The sequence below is a fragment of the Chelonoidis abingdonii genome, chromosome 17 (assembly GCF_003597395.2).
Source record: "Chelonoidis abingdonii isolate Lonesome George chromosome 17, CheloAbing_2.0, whole genome shotgun sequence".
Lineage (NCBI taxonomy): Eukaryota > Metazoa > Chordata > Testudines > Testudinidae > Chelonoidis > Chelonoidis abingdonii.
The window spans coordinates 7,875,120-7,892,314 of NC_133785.1; the positions used below are offsets into that span (position 1 = coordinate 7,875,120).

Genomic DNA, 17,195 nt, shown 5'->3' on the forward strand with positions numbered 1-17,195 from the left:
ATGGCTATTTTCTGTGCACTAGCACAAGCCTGTTGGTCCAGGCTGGGCTGGTTGCTGCTTGCAGCGGTGTAGACATACCCTAAGTGACCAGGCAGGCACTCATCCTGTAATCTCCTCCTGCCCCCAGCATCAGCAGTTTGTGTGCATGGTGCTGTGAAATTGAGACAATTTGTACTCAGCACATGGGGTTTGGGGGCCCTTTCCTGGGGTCTGAACGCTTTGTCAATAGGAAAACTGGGGCATAGAGAAGGGAAGTGCAGGGTTATGCAGGATGTACTTGGTAGGCTAGGGAGAGGACCCAGGCATCCTGCTTCCCAGCATTCTCTGCTCTAACCCACTAGACCCCACTCCCCTTCCAGAGCTGGGAATAGAACCCAGTAGTCCTGGCTCTTAGTCCTCTCCTTCTGTAACCATTGGAACAAAGTCCCCCCAGTCAAGCCCTTTATAAAAAAAAAACTAGAGACAACAACAAATAGATTAATAATACAGTTATACAGTGATAAAAACATCAAGTCAGCCCCTATTGTCTGAGTGTCTAGGACACAAAATGTTTTGAGATTGCCAGTGCTTTGGCTATGTGGAATTCTTCCTCTATCATTTATTTGACTCCATCCTTAATCTAATTGCATCCTAGTCTAATTACATCTTATTGCTTTATGATTCTTTCCATTCATTCCCTTCTATTATTATTCTAATTTCTCCATAACATTCTCAGCCTGACTTCTTGCTGTTCCATTGCCTTCTGCTAACTGAATTACTCTGTCGTTCTTACCCACTAATTTTCATTGTTTTGGCTGCTAATTAATTTGAAAATCATTACACAACAGTAAAAATTAATATCCCAGCCACCAAGAGCAAAGTGATTCTGAGAGTATGTATGTTGCCACTGCACTCTAATCCTGAGTGTGGGCTGAGGTTTGAACTGAAGGCCCCCTTCCATCTACACATGAATCAGTCAGATTTTGGTCACCAACCAATCAGAACCTGGGTTGTGGGGCCTGCTTGGAGGTGTGTCAGAACCCAGATTCTGCTGTGACTCTGGTCCAAGCCCTGTAATTTTGTAGTATGGCTCTTCATGTGCAGGATTGGAAACACGGCTCCACAAAGATTTACAATGCAGTGTAGCATATGTTCGGGTGCTAAGGGGGTGAGGGATGGAGAGATATGTACGTAAGGGGATGATTGAGATTGTGTATGGTGATGAATCCATAGAGGGTTATATATGTAGCTAGCAATTTACAAGTCGTGTTCTGGGAGGGAATGTTAGACGGTTAGAGGGTGAGTATGAGGATGGATACAGAGAGTGAGGGTTTCACAGACAGACAGATGAGTCTGGGGCTGGAGAGATTAGTTAAAGCACTGCTTAATATTTTATTAGTCTATGTAATGACAATAGCAGGAGCTCTTTACCAGCACTTCCTACTGTTGTGATTAACCCCTTCTGTCCCTGTCGGTGCTAGCCCAATCGGGGGCCAAAGGCAGGAACATTTCTCTTCTCCCCCCCACATACTAATAATAGGGGCCCCTCAAGCTGCTCAAAGCCCTAAGCAATTGTTTACTCTGCTTATGCCCAGCACGGGCTCTGGCCTCCGTTGTTTTCACCTCTACAACGCTTCAGCCGAGAGGGCCCCCAGCGAAGGGGAATTCCCAGAGAGGTGCGGGAGGGATCAGATGAATAATTGACAAGCCAAGGGGAGGAGCCTAATGAGCCAGGAGGCCGGGCGAGGGCCTCCCCCGCTCCCTGCTGCCTGGAGGAGGGGCTCATGAATAATGCACCAATCTGGTTACCTTAATAATACATGGGGGGGGGGGCTTAGGGCGCATTGCTGCAGCGAGCGGGCTGGGCGGAGAAGAGATCCAGGCTCCTTGGTGTCCCTCCTGGCAGCTCCTGCCCGCCCGGGTGCCTGGTGCCGCAGTGCCAGAGCCTGTGTCCCCCCGCGTGAAAGCCCCCGCTGTGCGCACACACTAGCCAGGGCCCCGCCGAGGCTGCAGGATGTCTCTGCCGCTGTCGGATTATGAGAAAAGGAAGCAGATTAGCGTGCGGGGCCTCGCCGGGGTGGAGAATGTCGCCGACCTCAAGAAGAACTTCAACCGGCACCTGCACTTCACGCTGGTGAAGGATCGGAACGTGGCCACCCCCCGGGACTACTACTTCGCGCTGGCGCACACGGTGCGCGACCACCTGGTGGGCAGGTGGATCCGCACCCAGCAGCACTACTACGAGAAGGACCCCAAGGTGAGTGCCCGGGGAAGCGTTGGAGAAGGGCGCCCGGCCCCTGAGAAGGGGTGTGGTGGAGTGGAGCGATGCCCATGGGCGCAGTGGAGAGGGGGTGCCGGGGGTGTGTGTGCAGGGCTAGGGGAGAGTGCACGGGGGTACTCTGCAGAGGAGGTACGGGCTGGCTGTGTGTTGGGGAGGTGGGAGTACTCAGGGGCAGGGAGGGATAACACCCAACAGCCGAGCCAGGGGAAGGGCAACGGGGCACTGGGGAGGGGCTGCCAGGGGGCCCCGACCGGGAGAAAGATGTGGGCACAGCAGCAGCGCTACGTGAGAGATTCCAAGGGGCAGGGAACGCGAGGGGCAAAGGGTTAGGCGGGATGAGTCAGAAGCAGGGGGGCACCCCGGGCAGGGTCTGCAGCCAGCGGGACCACCAGGAAAAGGGCAGTGAGGCTGGAGAGGGGACAAAGTTCAAGGATGTTGGGGCAGGGCATGTTTGGAGCAGCGGGGGAGCAGACAGCGGAGGGGTACCCGGGCAGGTCAGAGCTGCTGCTGGGAATAGTGGGGCCAGGGGTGTCTGGATGTTGGACAGGTCCCTTGTTTTAGGGCGATGGGGATGTGGGCAGTGGATGGCTCACAAATCCAACCCCCCCTCCCATATATGTGCCACGCTCTAGCCTTCTCCTGACACCTGGGAGCCAGACTCAAGTGCTGGGATCCCCCCCTTGTGCTAGGCCAGCTTGGCGCGTGCTCCACAGAGGGTATAAATACCAGCTGGACTGTTGCCACCAGCTGCCCCAGACCCTTCAGCTCAGGGAGTAAAGGCCTGGGCTATTGGCGCTGAAGGGCTTGGGATCAGACCCACAGGCTCATCCAGACCAGTACTCTTCTTCCCTGGCTCCCGTCAGGCCCATGCAGCCCAGTGCCTGGTGGTTCACAGGACAGCACCCCTGGCTAGTTGTGGGGGTCAGTGGGAACTGAGCAGAGCCAGTAGGCTTCCTTCCTTGGGACAGGGATGGGACCTGCCCCTCTCACCTGAGCGTTCCCAGTCCAAGACTGGAGTCCCATCCACTGGGCCAGCCTACCACAGGGACAGTGTGCTCAGGGCCCGCTCTGCAGTGGGCGAGGAGGGCTGGGGGAGGGTGCACCATTGTCACCATCTGAGCCTGGTTTCCGCACCCCCTCGCCCCCGAAGTTGGCAGAGGGAGGGTGTAACTCATGGGGCGGTTCTTCCAGAGACCCAGATGCGACCCCAGACCCACTTGTCCTCCCACAGCCACCTCTGCTCCTGCCCTTCCCCCACTCCCTCTGCTGCCCCTGTCCTTCCCCTCTCCCCCCACATCACCCATAAGGCCTTCACTCGTTGCCCCCCCCGGTTTTCTGTCCCCCATTTATCTTCACTGCTCTTCCACAGTGTCTTCCTGTCCCATCACCCCTCGTTCTTTCCCTCTCCAGGCCCCATGCCTCTCTGCGAGTGTCTTGGCCATGATTCACCCCTCCCAGCCGCCCTCCCCCAATCCCTGGCTAGCCCCCAAGTCCTGGGTGTGTGTGAGCCAAGGAGTCAGCACAAACTGCCTCTCAGAGACCTGCACTGGGGGCTGAACACCTGGGCTGGGGAATCACAGTGGGGCAGTATGAGGGGATTGCAGGCCATTAATCCCCTTCCTGTTTGGGGAAGGGGCAACACAGAGGTAGCAGTGGCTGGACATTTGAGCCAGTATGGGTAGATATGAAGAGTTAGTGGTGCCGCCTGGCATGCTGGGAGATAGGGGGACCTGCAAGGGGGGAGCTAGGGTTGGGGGAGAGGTTTGGGGGGAACACATTTGAAGGATGAAGGAAGCAGGCGATGGGAAACAGGACCTTTCCCCTGTAGAGGGTGCTGGCTGTGATCCAGCACCAGGGCAGGGGGACTGGCTGGCTCAGGGGGGCAGGAATGGGACATGGGACCTTTCCCCTCTAGGGCACGCTGGCTGTGATCCAGCACGAGGGCAGGGGGACTGGCTGGCTCAGGGGGGCCAGTAGTGGTACATGGGGTGTCTCACCAGAAGTGATAGGTAGTAGGGGAGGAATCCCAGCTCTCAAGACCCCTGGTTCTGATCCTATCTCAGCATCCTGGGAGGGGACAGAGTCTGGATAAATTTAGCCCAGCCTGACATTTGCTGTTGACTTTTGCCATTTAATCTGGGAAAGAGCCTGTGTCAGCCCATGGGGTGGGGGACTGGTGCAGGGGGCCTGGAACACTGGATAGGGGGAGCAGCTGCATACCCAAGATGGGTGCTCGCCCACCCTCCCCCAAAGGTTAGCTGGGCAATGAATGCCTTTGAATGGCCTGTTGTATTCAGCAGCAGGGGCTGGATCTATGGGCCCCAGCGTCCAGCCACATGCGCACACACCCTACCTGTCCCCCTCTGCCCCCATAGAGTGTCCTGCCCAAGTAGGGTGGCAAATGAGATATGGAGTATTTCTCCCGTAGGGGATGCTGACTCCAATCCAGCCTTGGGGTGAGGGGACCAGAGTTCTTAGTGGGCCAGGGAACGGGGCATGGAACCTGTTTCCTGGGGGTGGGGCTGACAGACTCCCCAACCCTCCCCCTCCCCATCTCTGCCCCGTCTCTCTGCAGCGCATCTATTACCTGTCGCTGGAGTTCTACATGGGCCGCACCCTGCAGAACACCATGGTGAACCTGGGGCTGCAGAATGCCTGCGACGAGGCCACTTACCAGGTACCCCAGCACCAGCTGGCCGGTGGCAGGTGGGGGAGGTAGGGGGATCAGGGAGGAGAGGGGGTGGAGCAGGGAGAGGCAGTTACAGGGGGGGATGGGTTGGACGAGAAGGGGCCAGCTACTCTTCCCTAACTCCCCCTTTTTCCTTCCCCCGCAGCTGGGCCTGGACATGGAGGAGCTGCAGGAGATCGAGGAGGACGCTGGGCTGGGGAACGGGGGCTTGGGGCGCCTGGCAGGTGAGGGAAGCCAGCTTGGCAGCCACAGAACCTGACAGCCCTGTTTGCCCAGGGCCAGGAGAGCTCCACCAACACACACACCCAGCCCCCCAAAACACCCAGCTCCCCAATACTCCCCCCAACACACACTCAGCCTCCTGACACTCCCCACCCCAGACAAAACAACCTCTGACATTGCCCCCACAGACACACACCCAGCATCCCAATGGTACCCCCAGACAAAACTTCCGACACACATCCCCCGACCCTTCCCCACAGACACACACCCAGCCCCCAACACTGCTCCCCAAACACACACATGGTCCCTGACACTGCCCCCTGAGACAGAACAACCTCCGACACTGCCCCTTTACAGACACACACCCAGCCCCCCAACACTGCCCCCCTGACACACACCCAGCACCCTGGCTCCCCAAGACAACACCCAACACTGCCTACCCGGACACACACCCAGCCTCGCTGACACTGTCCCCTGACACTGCCCCCCCAAGACCCAGGGCTCTGCCCAGCAGTCGAGGAAGAAAGGAATCCAAGGGCCCCATTCAGCATCTGCACCCACGTGAGCACCTGCCCCAGGCACCGTGCAGGACAACCCACCCCCATTACTGTGACCCCACTACCTGACTCCTCCCTCACTCGCATCACAGTCATTCCATGCCTGCCCCCTCTTCCATTTCCCACCCCATCACTGTGACCCCCCTGCCTGTCCCCCTTCCCTCTTCCACATCTCCTCTACCTGCCCCCCCATCCCTATCCATTTTCCTGCCCCCCTGGCCTGGCTGTTACTGTGTTACCCCTTGATCTGGCTGTAATGCCCAACCCCTGCCCCCCTTTTCCCCCTCAGCCTGTTTCCTGGACTCCATGGCCACCCTGGGACTGGCTGCCTACGGCTACGGCATCCGCTATGAGTTTGGCATCTTCAACCAGAAGATCTCTGGGGGCTGGCAGGTGGGTCGCACCCCCCACAGTGCAGGGGGGGCTGGGATGTGGGCTCCTTTCCCCCAGGGGAGCAGACAGGGCACTGTGGGGATGGGATGTGTGTTGGGGGACTGGATGTGTGTCTGGGGGGGGGCAGTGTCGAGTAGGAAAGGCCCACGATTTGCCACCAGTTTGGGGCAGGAGAGGCCTGGCAGAGAGAGGTTGCCCAGGGGCCAGTGTGGGGTGCTCTGGATGGAGAGGCAGCAGGTGCTGCTGGGCACAGGTGATCGCAGCAGGAGATGGGGTGTTGGGTAGGTGGGACACCCTAGGGGTGTGTGTGTGTGTGAAGGGATCCCGGGGGGAGGGGGGCAGGGAGCAGGATGGCACTAACCCCTCCTTCTCCTGCCCTCCCTCGGCAGGTGGAGGAGGCTGATGATTGGCTGCGCTATGGCAACCCCTGGGAGAAGGCCCGGCCCGAGTACATGATCCCAGTGCACTTCTATGGGCGCGTGGACCATGGGCCCGACGGCACCAAGTGGGTTGACACGCAGGTGAGTCCAGGAGGCCTGAGTGAGTGGTGAGTGTGCAGTTACACTCACAGCCTCTTGTGCATCTACGTGAGGGCCTGGCAGCCATGCATGTACCCCTGCATAAGCGGGTGGTGACTGTGTGCCCTTGGGTGTGCGGGAGTGTACATTCGCATGCAGGGCTGTTGGTGCACAAGCCGTATGCATGGGGAGAGGTGCATTCGCAGGCCTTTTGCACATGATAGTGCGAGTGTGTAGGTATGCCTGAGTGCATGCGTTTGCAAGTGCACAAGTGGGCATTTCCATGCAAGTGTGAGGTCCCTGTGCACTAGTGGCTGGTGCGTGCTCACATGTACCTTTTGCACAAGTGCCTCCATGCATGTGTGATTGCCCAGAAGCACAAGTCCATTGCTTGAGTCTGTCAGCACGCTCAGCAGCCTGGGAGTATGTGTGCAGGGAGCCAGGATGCCTGGGTCCTCTCCCTGATTCGCTGGGGATTCAGTTACCCTGTTTGTTCTTTAGTTTCCCCACCAGTAAAAAGGGAGAGGGGAGAGTATTATGAGATGCGAGGTCAAAAGGCCTTCTGGGAAAGGTTGGGATTGGGCTGTCTGCTCTTCATGCTCACCGGGGTGCCGTGGCTTGTACTAACCCTGCTGTCTTTTGGCAGGTGATCCTGGCTCTTCCCTATGATACACCCGTACCTGGATACCGCAACAACACTGTCAACACCATGCGCCTGTGGTCTGCCCGGGCCCCCAACGAGTTCAACCTCAAGGACTGTGAGTGAAGGGGGGTTCCTCAGGCCGGGCAAGGGTCTGTCTCTCTGCTGGATTCATCGCAGCAGCCAAGGGCCAGGTGTCAGACCCCCTCTGCTGAGCAGGGCTGGGAGACAGCTACTGATAACCGGGGATGGGGGCTCAGTAGGGGGCAGCCTCCCCTCCCCTGCTGACCCCAATGCCCCACCATGAAGGATTCCTGTATAAACAGCCCCTCCCAGGCCCCACCCTGGAGCAGGCTCCAGAGCTGCTGTATAAAGATCCCTGTACAAAAAGCCCCTGTGCCCCACCCCAGAGGTGGCTGCACCTCAGCACCTGGCAAGGGATCCCTGTGTGAACTAAGGCCCCATTCTCTCTTTTCCCCCTCAGTTAACGTTGGTGGTTACATCCAAGCCGTGCTGGACAGGAACTTGGCTGAGAACATTTCTCGAGTGCTGTACCCCAATGACAATGTGAGTAGCCCCCCACCCACTCCAGTGCTCTGTGTCCACTGCAGGGTTTCCTGAGGGGAGCCTGTTAGACCTGGGGTGTGGATTATACATTTTGTGTGTGGTGGTGGTGGGGTGTTCTGCTTCCACACCCAGCCCCTGGTTCCAGCAGCAGGGATAGGGCCCAGGTGGGTCTAAATCTCACTAGCCAGGAGGGTTCACCTTTGGGTAAAACTGGGATTTCCCTCTGTCCGCAGATCCTTGCCCCCATGATGTGTCCCAAATGTTACTCCCTTCAAGGTATCTGCAGCCATGTGGGAGTGAGACACCTCCTGTCTACTGCTTGGGAAGGCTGGGGGTCGGGACTCCTCAGTTTCATCCCCTGCTCTGGGAGAGGAGGGGATGCAGTGGTTAGAGCAGGGAGCCAGAACTCCTGGGTTAGATTCCCAGGTCTGCCACTACTTTCCCTATGCTGTGAGCAGGGGCTGCAGAGAGCCCATGCTACATCTGAAGCCACTGGTTCATTCTGCAGTTGGGATTGTACAGGCCTGGAGTTGGCTGGTGAATGCCCCATCCTCACCTGCCCCTCCTCCCTGCAGTTTTTTGAGGGTAAGGAGCTGCGTCTGAAGCAGGAGTACTTCACGGTGGCAGCCACCCTGCAGGACATCATCCGCCGCTTCAAATCCTCCAAGTTTGGCAGTCGGGACCCCGTCCGCACCTCCTTTGATGCCTTCCCTGACAAGGTACTGGCCTCTCCCAGCAGGGGGTGCTGTAGGGAGCAAGGCAGGAGCACTGGCTGTGCAGGGAGCTCCCAACTACTCCAGCCCTGGCCTCTCCCAGCAGGGGGCGCTGTGGGGAGGTGGGCAGGAGCTGGCTGTGGGGGGAGCTCCCAGCTACTCCAGCCCTGGTCTCTCACAGATAAGCTCATGCATCCTCTGTCATTGGTGGTCTGAGTTCTGCCCCTCTCCTGTAGGTCGCTATCCAGCTGAATGACACTCACCCCTCCCTGGCCATCCCTGAGCTCATGAGGGTGCTGGTTGATATAGAGAAACTGGACTGGGACAAGGTAAGGGGTGTGTGTACGTGTGATGTCGGGGGCTCTGTGTTGTGGGGAGTGAGTGTCATCATTTTTCTGTTGAATAGCCCCCATGTCCCACCCAGAGGTTACTGCATCTCAGGCTGTGCTGGGGATCCTCACGTGCTGTGTCTGTCCCAGGCCTGGGACATCACGGTGCGGACCTGCGCCTACACCAACCACACGGTGCTGCCTGAGGCTCTGGAGCGCTGGCCCGTCCATCTCCTGGAAACCCTCCTGCCCCGGCATCTGGAGATCATCTATGAAATTAACCAGAAATTCCTTGACGTAAGCTCCACCCCCAGGAAGGGCTGGGGTTAATCCAGTGGAGAAGTCCCTTTCCCTCCATATGTTGCAGGAACTGGAATGTGTTAGTCTAGGGCTCCTGGGTTCTGTCCCCAGCTCTGGGAGTGGAATGGGGTCTAGCGGTTTAGAGCTGTGAGGTGCTGTCAGGACTCTAGGGTCTCTGCCCTGGCTCTGCAGCTGATTCACACGTGCTGTTGCTGGGGTGAGGGTGGGGAACTGAATTTGGGATGGATGGCTTGGAAGGGAACCACGGGCATTTGGGATTGCCTCCCACTGGGGGGCAGGGTGGGTGCTGGGGGGATGAGTGTCCTGGGGCTAGGACAGTGGGGACTCCCCCTTTTTCCTCCTGGGGGGGCTCAGTTGCAGAGCTGCCCTCTGAGGGTGCCTGCTCCATCCGGACTCTGCCATTCCCTTCCCCACCCCCCCAGAAAGTCAATGCTATGTTCCCCGGGGACTTGGACCGGCTGCGGCGCATGTCCTTGGTGGAGGAGGGCAGCATCAAGAGGATCAATATGGCGCACCTGTGCATCGTGGGCTCCCATGCCATCAACGGGGTCGCCCGCATCCACTCCGACATCATCAAGAAATCTGTGTACGTGCCCCTCCCCCTGCCATGCTCTGCCCCCTCACTGTCCGTCACTCCCCCGTTACTCCCATTCCTTCTCTTCCTGTTCATTCCTTTCCTCTTTCGTCCGCTCGGCTCGTTTCCATCTTGCGTTTTTTCTCATTTCCCTCTTTCCCCCCTTCTCTCGTTCCTTTGATTTTTTTTCCCCTCCTTTCCCTTTATCATTCATTCTTTTAATTCCTTATCTTTATCTTCTCTTGGTCCTTCCCATTTCATTGTCTCTTACCCTTGTTTTCGTTCATTCGCTTCTTTCTGTTTTGTTCCTGTTTTCCTGTCAATTTCATTCCTTTTGTCCTTTTTCCGTTTCTTCCCTTATTTTTTTCTCCACTTTTGCCCCTCTGTATTTTCCTGTTTCATTCATTATTTCCCCTTTTTCTGTTTGTTTCTCAGACCTTTATTTTTTCCTAATTCATTTCCCTTTTTGTTCGTTTAGTCTTTTCTTTCCTCTTTTGTTCTCTTCCCTTCATTTCCCCTGATTCATTCACTCTTCTCTTCATCCTTTCTTTCCCTTTTCTCTCTCACCGATTCTTGTATTTGTTCTCTCACACATTCTGCCTTTCTCTTCCCACTCCTTTGCCCTCTAGTTTGTTTTTAGTCCTGCTTTGATTCTTTCCCTCCTTGTCCTCTCATTCATTTATTTCCTGTTTCGTTCCCCTTCTCCCCCCCCGCCCCCAGCTTCAAGGATTTCTATGAGCTTGAGCCGCACAAATTCCAGAACAAAACCAATGGGATCACACCTCGGCGCTGGCTGGTTCTGTGCAACCCAGGGCTGGCTGAGGTCATTGCCGAGGTAAGTGCAGTGAGGGGAGAGCCTGCGGAGTCCCTGGGGGAAGGATCCTGGGTGGTGATATGCAGGGGAGTTGGGCTGGAGGATGCAAAAGGCAGACAGATACGTGCGGGATCTTTGGGGAGCACTATTCAGGGATTGTGGGGTTGACAGACAGGGAGGGGAGAGTTGGGGGGCAGGCTGCCATGTGAAGATGTGGGCTCTGTGTGGTATGGGGATGCTAGATACAGACAGGTGTTGGGGGGCAGGCTGCCATTCAGGGATGGGGGCTCTGTGGGGTGGGGCATGCTAGATATAGACAGGAGTTGGGAGGCAGTTTGCCATGCAGGGATGGGGACTTAATGAGGTGGGGGATGCTAGATACAGACAGGAGTTGGGGGGCAGGCTGCCATGCAGGGATGGGGGGGCATTCATAGGTTGGACCCCTCTCCTCTGCCTTGCCCCTGGAAGAACAGAGCGAGGGGGTGTCTGCTTACTCTCCTGTGCCAGGCCTGGCTCTGACCCTCTTCTTTCCCCAGCGTATTGGGGACGAATACATCTCTAACCTTGACCATCTGAAAAAGCTTTTGGCCTACGTGGATGATGAAGGATTTATCCGGGACGTTGCCAAAATTAAACAGGTACCGGGGTAGGGAAATGGGATCCAGGGCCTCTCCCCTCTAGGGAGCTGTGATCTGGCCCCAGGGTGGGGAAATGGAACCCGACACACCTCCCCAATAGGGGGTGCTGGCTGTGATCTGGCCCCAGGGCAGGGGATGGGATGCAAGGCCTAGGTTCCCATCTCTGCTCTCCCACGCCAGGAGAACAAGCTGAAGTTTGCTGCCTATCTGGAGAAGGAGTACAAGGTGAAGATCAACCCGAACTCCCTCTTTGACGTGCAGGTGAAAAGGATCCATGAGTACAAGAGGCAGCTGCTCAACTGCCTCCATGTCATCACCCTCTACAACCGTGAGTGCTGACCCCCAGCCACATGGCACAGTGAGAGGGAGAACCCAGGTGTCCTGACTGCCAGTCCCCCCTGCTTTAACTACTAGTATCCGCTCACCTCTTCAGTGGTGCTGTCAGTGACCGGGACATGGGCAGCCATGCCTAGAGTTGGAACAGGAGTCAGGCCCAGGGGCTGCAGCAGGAGTCGGTAGCCTGGAATCGGAGCCGAGGTCAGGACTGAGTATTCTGGAATGGGGCAAGGCGGGGGCAGGGCCTGGGCAAGGCAGGGGTTATCACTGCCAGTGGGAAAGGCTTTGAGCAGCTGCTGCACTGCTGCTGGCTGTCAGAGCCGGTCTGCTGACTCTTTCCAGCTATGAGGCCAACCTCCAGGCCAGCTGTGCTCACTGGGTGGCCAGGGATTGGCCAGCTGCCAGCTCTGCTCCCTGGCACACTGGCCCTGACCCTATGTCTCTCCCTGTCCCCCTGCAGGGATCAAGAAGGAGCCCAACCAGCATTTTGTGCCGCGCACTGTCATGATCGGCGGCAAGGTGAGACCTGGGGGCCAAGGTCCACCCCTCTCGGTCCTGCTGTCCCTTGGTGGGAGGCGAGGGTGGGGGTTAAGCGGCAGTCTCACCCTCTGTCCCCCCACAGGCTGCCCCTGGCTACCACATGGCCAAGATGATCATTAAGCTGGTCACGGCAATTGGGGACGTCATCAACAATGACCCCGTCATCGGCGACCGCCTCAAGATGATCTTCTTGGAAAACTACCGTGTCTCCCTGGCTGAGAAGGGTAGGGAGGCTGTGACCTCTGACCCTGCTGTCCGCCCCACAAACCTGCCACCACTGCCCCAGATCAGGCTAAGGGCCATCTACCCCACATGGCAATTTCTGCCACCCCTGGTGGGAAAATAGTAGGGTCAGAAGGTCCCTAAAAGTTGGGGGAGGGCCATTGGCACCCGAAGGGTGGCTCTGCCCCCCATGCTGCCTCTTCTCCTTGAGGCCCCTCCCCCGTACTGTCGCTTCCCCTGAGACCCTGCCCCTGCACTGCCTCTTACCCCCCACAAGATCACACCCCCTGCTCAGTCGTCTCTACCCCTCACCCCCCGTTGCTCGCCCTAACGGCTGGTAAAAAGTGGGGGGGCCTGGCTCCCCCTTCCCCCCACAGTTCTGGTACTCCTGTTTCCTACCCTAGATCAGGCCAATGGGGCTGTCTGCTCCTTGCAGATTCCTCTGACCTCCATCCCTTCCACTCCGGTTCAGGGCTGGGTCTAGCCCACATGGCAGCTTCTGACCCACATTACTTACCCCCAAATCCCCTGCAATTGCCCTGGATCAGGCAAATGGGCCCTTTCACCCCACATGGTGACCTGTGACCTCCCACCCCAGCCCACTGATCCCGTCTCTCCCGCAGTGATCCCAGCGGCCGACCTGTCCGAGCAGATCTCCACGGCCGGCACAGAGGCCTCGGGCACCGGCAACATGAAGTTCATGCTGAACGGGGCACTGACCATTGGCACCATGGACGGTGCCAACGTGGAGATGGCAGAGGAGGCGGGCGAGGAGAACTTATTCATCTTCGGCATGCGGGTGGAAGACGTGGAAGAGATGGACAGGAAAGGGTGCGGGCCAGACCCCTGCCCCTCCCTCATGCAGAGAACCCCTCTGCCAGGCCTCCCTCCCATGCCTCCTTCCCTGCCGCTGGATTCCCGCTCCACCTTGTCTACCCCCGCCCGACCTAGCTGCCAGAATCCCAGAATCTTGTCCTCCATTGCCTGCATCTCCTATGCATGGTGCCCTCTAACCCAGTGCCAGATTCACACCCATCACCTGCTGCCAGGACCCTCCCGACACTGCCTTCCTTGCCTCCTGCTAGGATCCCTTCCCAGTTTCCCTCCCACCTGGGTTCTTCACACTGTTTGGCTGCCCTCCTGTTGGGATCCTGCCCCCATTCCCTCAGCATGCCTTCCTCATGCCGCTGGGGTCCCTCTTGGGGGCTGGTGGGGCAGGGGGCTTGGGGAGTCCTCTGGGTGCTTCTGGTTTGGGGGGAACCCCTGAGGCCATGCTGGGCTGGGATGGAGCCATGATCCTGTGGTAACTTGCCCCCCTTCACCTCCCCTCCAGCTACTGTGCCAAGGACTATTACGACCGTATCCCGGAGCTCAGACAGGTGATTGACCAGCTAAGCAGCGGCTTCTTCTCCCCCAAACAGCCCCAGCTCTTCAAGGACATTGTCAACATGCTGATGAACAATGACAGGTGGGAGGAGGCACTGGGGAGAGGGAATAAGGGACAGAGGCAACCATGCCTGGTGTGGGTTGGAGGACGGGGGCTCTATCCAGTGCTTAATTTGTAAGGACAGAGGTGCTGGGACTCAAGAAATTTTTTCACTTTCATAACTGACCTGCCTAGCCCAGCCCAAAGGTGCCGGGGCTAGGAACTGCCCAGCCCAGAGGTGCTGGGGCTCATCCCTGGCAAGCCCTGGCACAAATTAAGCACTGGCTCTATCCTCAGCTCTGGGAGGGGAGGGGCGTCTAGTGGATTATGGGAAGGGGAGTTGGGAGCCAGGACTCCTGGGTTCTATTCCCACGAATGCACCCATAGTGAGGGGCAGCTGAGGCAGTGGGGGAAGGGTTTCCCCAGAGCTTTGGGTGTCTGCTGCTGGCTATGTTCTTGGAGAGGCTCCGGGTGTCGATCCTGTCTGTGGGCAGCAGGTGGCAGCATGCACAAAGACCCCCAGCCTGATACCCTCTTGCTTCCCCTCCCTCTCCAGGTTCAAAGTGTTTGCGGATTACGAAGCCTACATCAAATGCCAGGAGAATGTCAGCGCCCTCTACAAGGTGAGTGTGCACCCTAGTGGCCTTCCTGGGGTACTGCACCCAGCATTGGGAGGGGAGTGGGGTCTAGTGGGTTAGAGCAGGGGGCCTGGGAGCCAGGACTCCTGGGTTCCATCCCCAGCATTGGGAGGGGAGTGGGGTCTAGTGGGTAAGAGTGACTGGGACAGGCTGTCAGGCAGGACTCCTGGGTTCTATTCCTGGGCGTCCTAGTTCAGTTCCAGGCCCCTCAATCCCAGAGAAACACTGACCAGCTCAGATGAGAGCTGCAGCCCTGCAGGGGGCTGGAAAGGGGGCAGGATGAAACTTCATAGGGAGAAATGGAAAGATCAAAACCCATCAAGCTCAGCCCTGCGGCGTCCTGACGGCCAGAGGATGAGAACCAGGCACAATGCTAGAGGTATGTAAAGGGGAGCTCAGGGTGGGGCTGCGATGTGTACGTGTCTGTCTGTCTGTCCGTCCTTCTTCTCACCTTTATTTCAAGGTGTTCAAATTTTATGAAAGTCAGTGGTAGTCACTTCGATTCACCCATCCATCCCTGTACATGTTTTTTTACCTATCCATCCATCCCTGCGCTCAACTCTCCTCTATCTATCTGTACATCCATCCCCACACTCACCCCTCATCTGCAGACACTCATCTATCCATACCCACTCCTCTATCTAGCCATCCTCCCCACCTCCATTCATGCTGTCCCTCTATCCATCCCCCCACACACGGCCAGCCTGCCCATTGACAACTCACCCAGCCATCCCATCTGGTTTCCCCAGCCCCATTCCCCAGCAGTCCATGTGTGATTGCTACTGACCTGCATCTCTCTCCCCAGAACACCAAGGAATGGACCAAGAAGGTCATTAAAAACATCGCCAACTCGGGCAAGTTCTCCAGCGACCGCACCATTGCGCAGTACGCCCGTGAGATCTGGGGCGTCGAGCCCACCCACCACAAAATCCCTGCGCCTGATGATCCCCGTGAATAGCCCCCCCGAGGCCTGCCTGACTCTGCCCCCCATCACCAACCAGGCGCCACCGGGTGCCAGCAAACAACAGACACTGCACTGGCTTCCCCTAGATGCTCAGCATGTCCCGCATTGTGTGTGGGGACCTTCCCGTCCTCTCTGTGTGAGGGCTCTCCCCTGCACCCCGTCCAGGGAGAACTGGCCACTACTTCCTGCCTCTGCCTAGCTGAGGATAAGCAGAGGTACATTTGGATTCCTGTCCCTTCTCTCCCCCTGACCCAATTCCATGGGGTTGGGGGATGAAGAAGCCCAGAGAAAAGGGATGTGGGGGGTTAACTTTCCCCCTCCCTCCCCCCCATAACATGCTATTTATTTAAAGGTGAGAAATTCCCCCTATTCTACCCCCAAGTGGGTTGGGTGGGGAGTTATAACACCTAGCTATGTTTTGGGGCACACTCATTCTGTAGGTTAAAATTCCATGGTCCCCCATCTACTAACGAGGCAGAAGGTGTGTCAGTTCCCTAGGGGGAGGGAGGGGAGGTGTGGGAGTTGTCCTTCACAGGCCCCCAGCACTGTGACCCTCTACCTAGCGCACCATTTTTGCATCCCGCTCCACCCTACCCCTTAGCGTGTGATTATCCAAGGTGGGGTGCCCTGCCTCTGCTAACCTGATGTGGTTTTAAATTTGGGGGGATCAGTCCCTACCCACTGCTGACTTTTAAAATAAACAGAATCACTCCCTCCCCCACCCCTGTCCTGGCTTACATCTCTGTCCATACATCTGTCCTCCTGCCATGCATTTCCCCGCTAGGCAGCCTCAGTGCCTGGTGCTAACCCCCACATAGCCTATTGCTACCACTTGGAGTGTTGTGTGTTGTTTTTTTCTTCCTGGTTTGTGGGAAGCTGGTGGGTGTGAGTGCCAGGACTCCTTGGTTCCATCCCTATTGCTGTACCTCAAAGAATACTGTTTTACCTGGGCCATGAGACTCCTATCCCACAGCCAATCGAACCCGGAATACATCCTGCCACGTGCTTGCTGGCTGTTTAGGGAGCATTTATGTTATCTTTAGGGGTCCTTTCTAACTTATGGCAGGGAACCTGTGCAAATACCCCATGACTTTCAACTCTTAATGTGAGGCAGGTGCAATGGAACAGGCTGGGGACTTGTTGCTAATTTTAATGATGGCCCCATACGTGTGTGTCCTAGGAGCTGTGGGGTATGCTGCTGTACCCCCCACTTTCCCCAGCTGTGTTGGTTCTGGGGCTGTGAGCCAGCAGTAAAGGTGACACTTAACACGCTCTGGCTGTGTTGCTTTTTTTCTCCCTCGTTCTCCCCTCCCCAATCTCACCCAGAAACTGGGGTCTTGCCCCCAACCCTGCACCTGTTCATGCGTGGTGCCTCCTGAGTTCTGTCTGGCTCTGGGAGGGCAGTGGGGGTTAGGGGGTTGGAGCAGGGGGCCTGGCAGCCAGGACTCCTGAGTTCTATACAGCTCTGGGAGGACATTGGGGGTTAGAGCCCAGGGGGTGGGGTGGGGGTGGGGGTGGGTTGTATCTCTAGCACTGTCTCTAGCCTTCTCTTGACCTTGGGCAGGTGCCTGCCCCACCTGTCAGAGCTGCTATTCACAAGAGTGAGTGAGGGGGGCCTAGAGAGGAGATGGGAGAGTGCGTTAACCCCCTCCCGCACCCACGAGGCCACAGGAGCTGCTCATTACCACCCAGGGACGAGGAATTGGTGCTAAAAATAGCTCCCCCAACACAAACACCGGAGCAGGGGGGAGGAGATTCCTAATGGCAGGAGGGAGTGGGGTTCTAGGGGGTTAGAGCAGGGGACTAGGTGCTAGGACTTCTGGGTTTTATCTCC

The 17,195-nt window shown here is 57.3% G+C and overlaps 1 protein-coding gene across 1 annotated transcript; it reads left to right on the forward strand.

Annotated features, from left to right (window-relative positions):
• Positions 1-1,815: 1,815 nt before the first annotated feature.
• Positions 1,816-16,630, forward strand: PYGM (glycogen phosphorylase, muscle associated). The gene is made up of 20 exons (XM_032798215.2): positions 1,816-2,236; positions 4,836-4,937; positions 5,095-5,173; positions 6,018-6,121; positions 6,511-6,642; positions 7,286-7,397; positions 7,764-7,846; positions 8,422-8,565; positions 8,796-8,888; positions 9,039-9,185; positions 9,632-9,795; positions 10,504-10,618; positions 11,134-11,235; positions 11,416-11,563; positions 12,032-12,090; positions 12,194-12,335; positions 12,957-13,164; positions 13,667-13,801; positions 14,316-14,382; positions 15,203-16,630. The coding sequence occupies exons 1-20, from the start codon at positions 1,994-1,996 to the stop codon at positions 15,353-15,355; spliced, it is 2,532 nt and encodes an 843-aa protein (XP_032654106.1). The 5' UTR covers positions 1,816-1,993; the 3' UTR covers positions 15,356-16,630.
• Positions 16,631-17,195: the final 565 nt, after the last annotated feature.

Bases quoted from the DNA above. Each gene is read 5' to 3' on its own strand.
- PYGM (XM_032798215.2), top strand. From the start codon at position 1,994: ATGTCTCTGCCGCTGTCGGATTATGAGAAAAGGAAGCAGATTAGCGTG. The intron at 5,174-6,017 runs GTGAGGGAAGCC...TTTCCCCCTCAG, and splicing joins GGGCTTGGGGCGCCTGGCAG to CCTGTTTCCTGGACTCCATG. The intron at 8,889-9,038 runs GTAAGGGGTGTG...TGTCTGTCCCAG, and splicing joins AGAAACTGGACTGGGACAAG to GCCTGGGACATCACGGTGCG.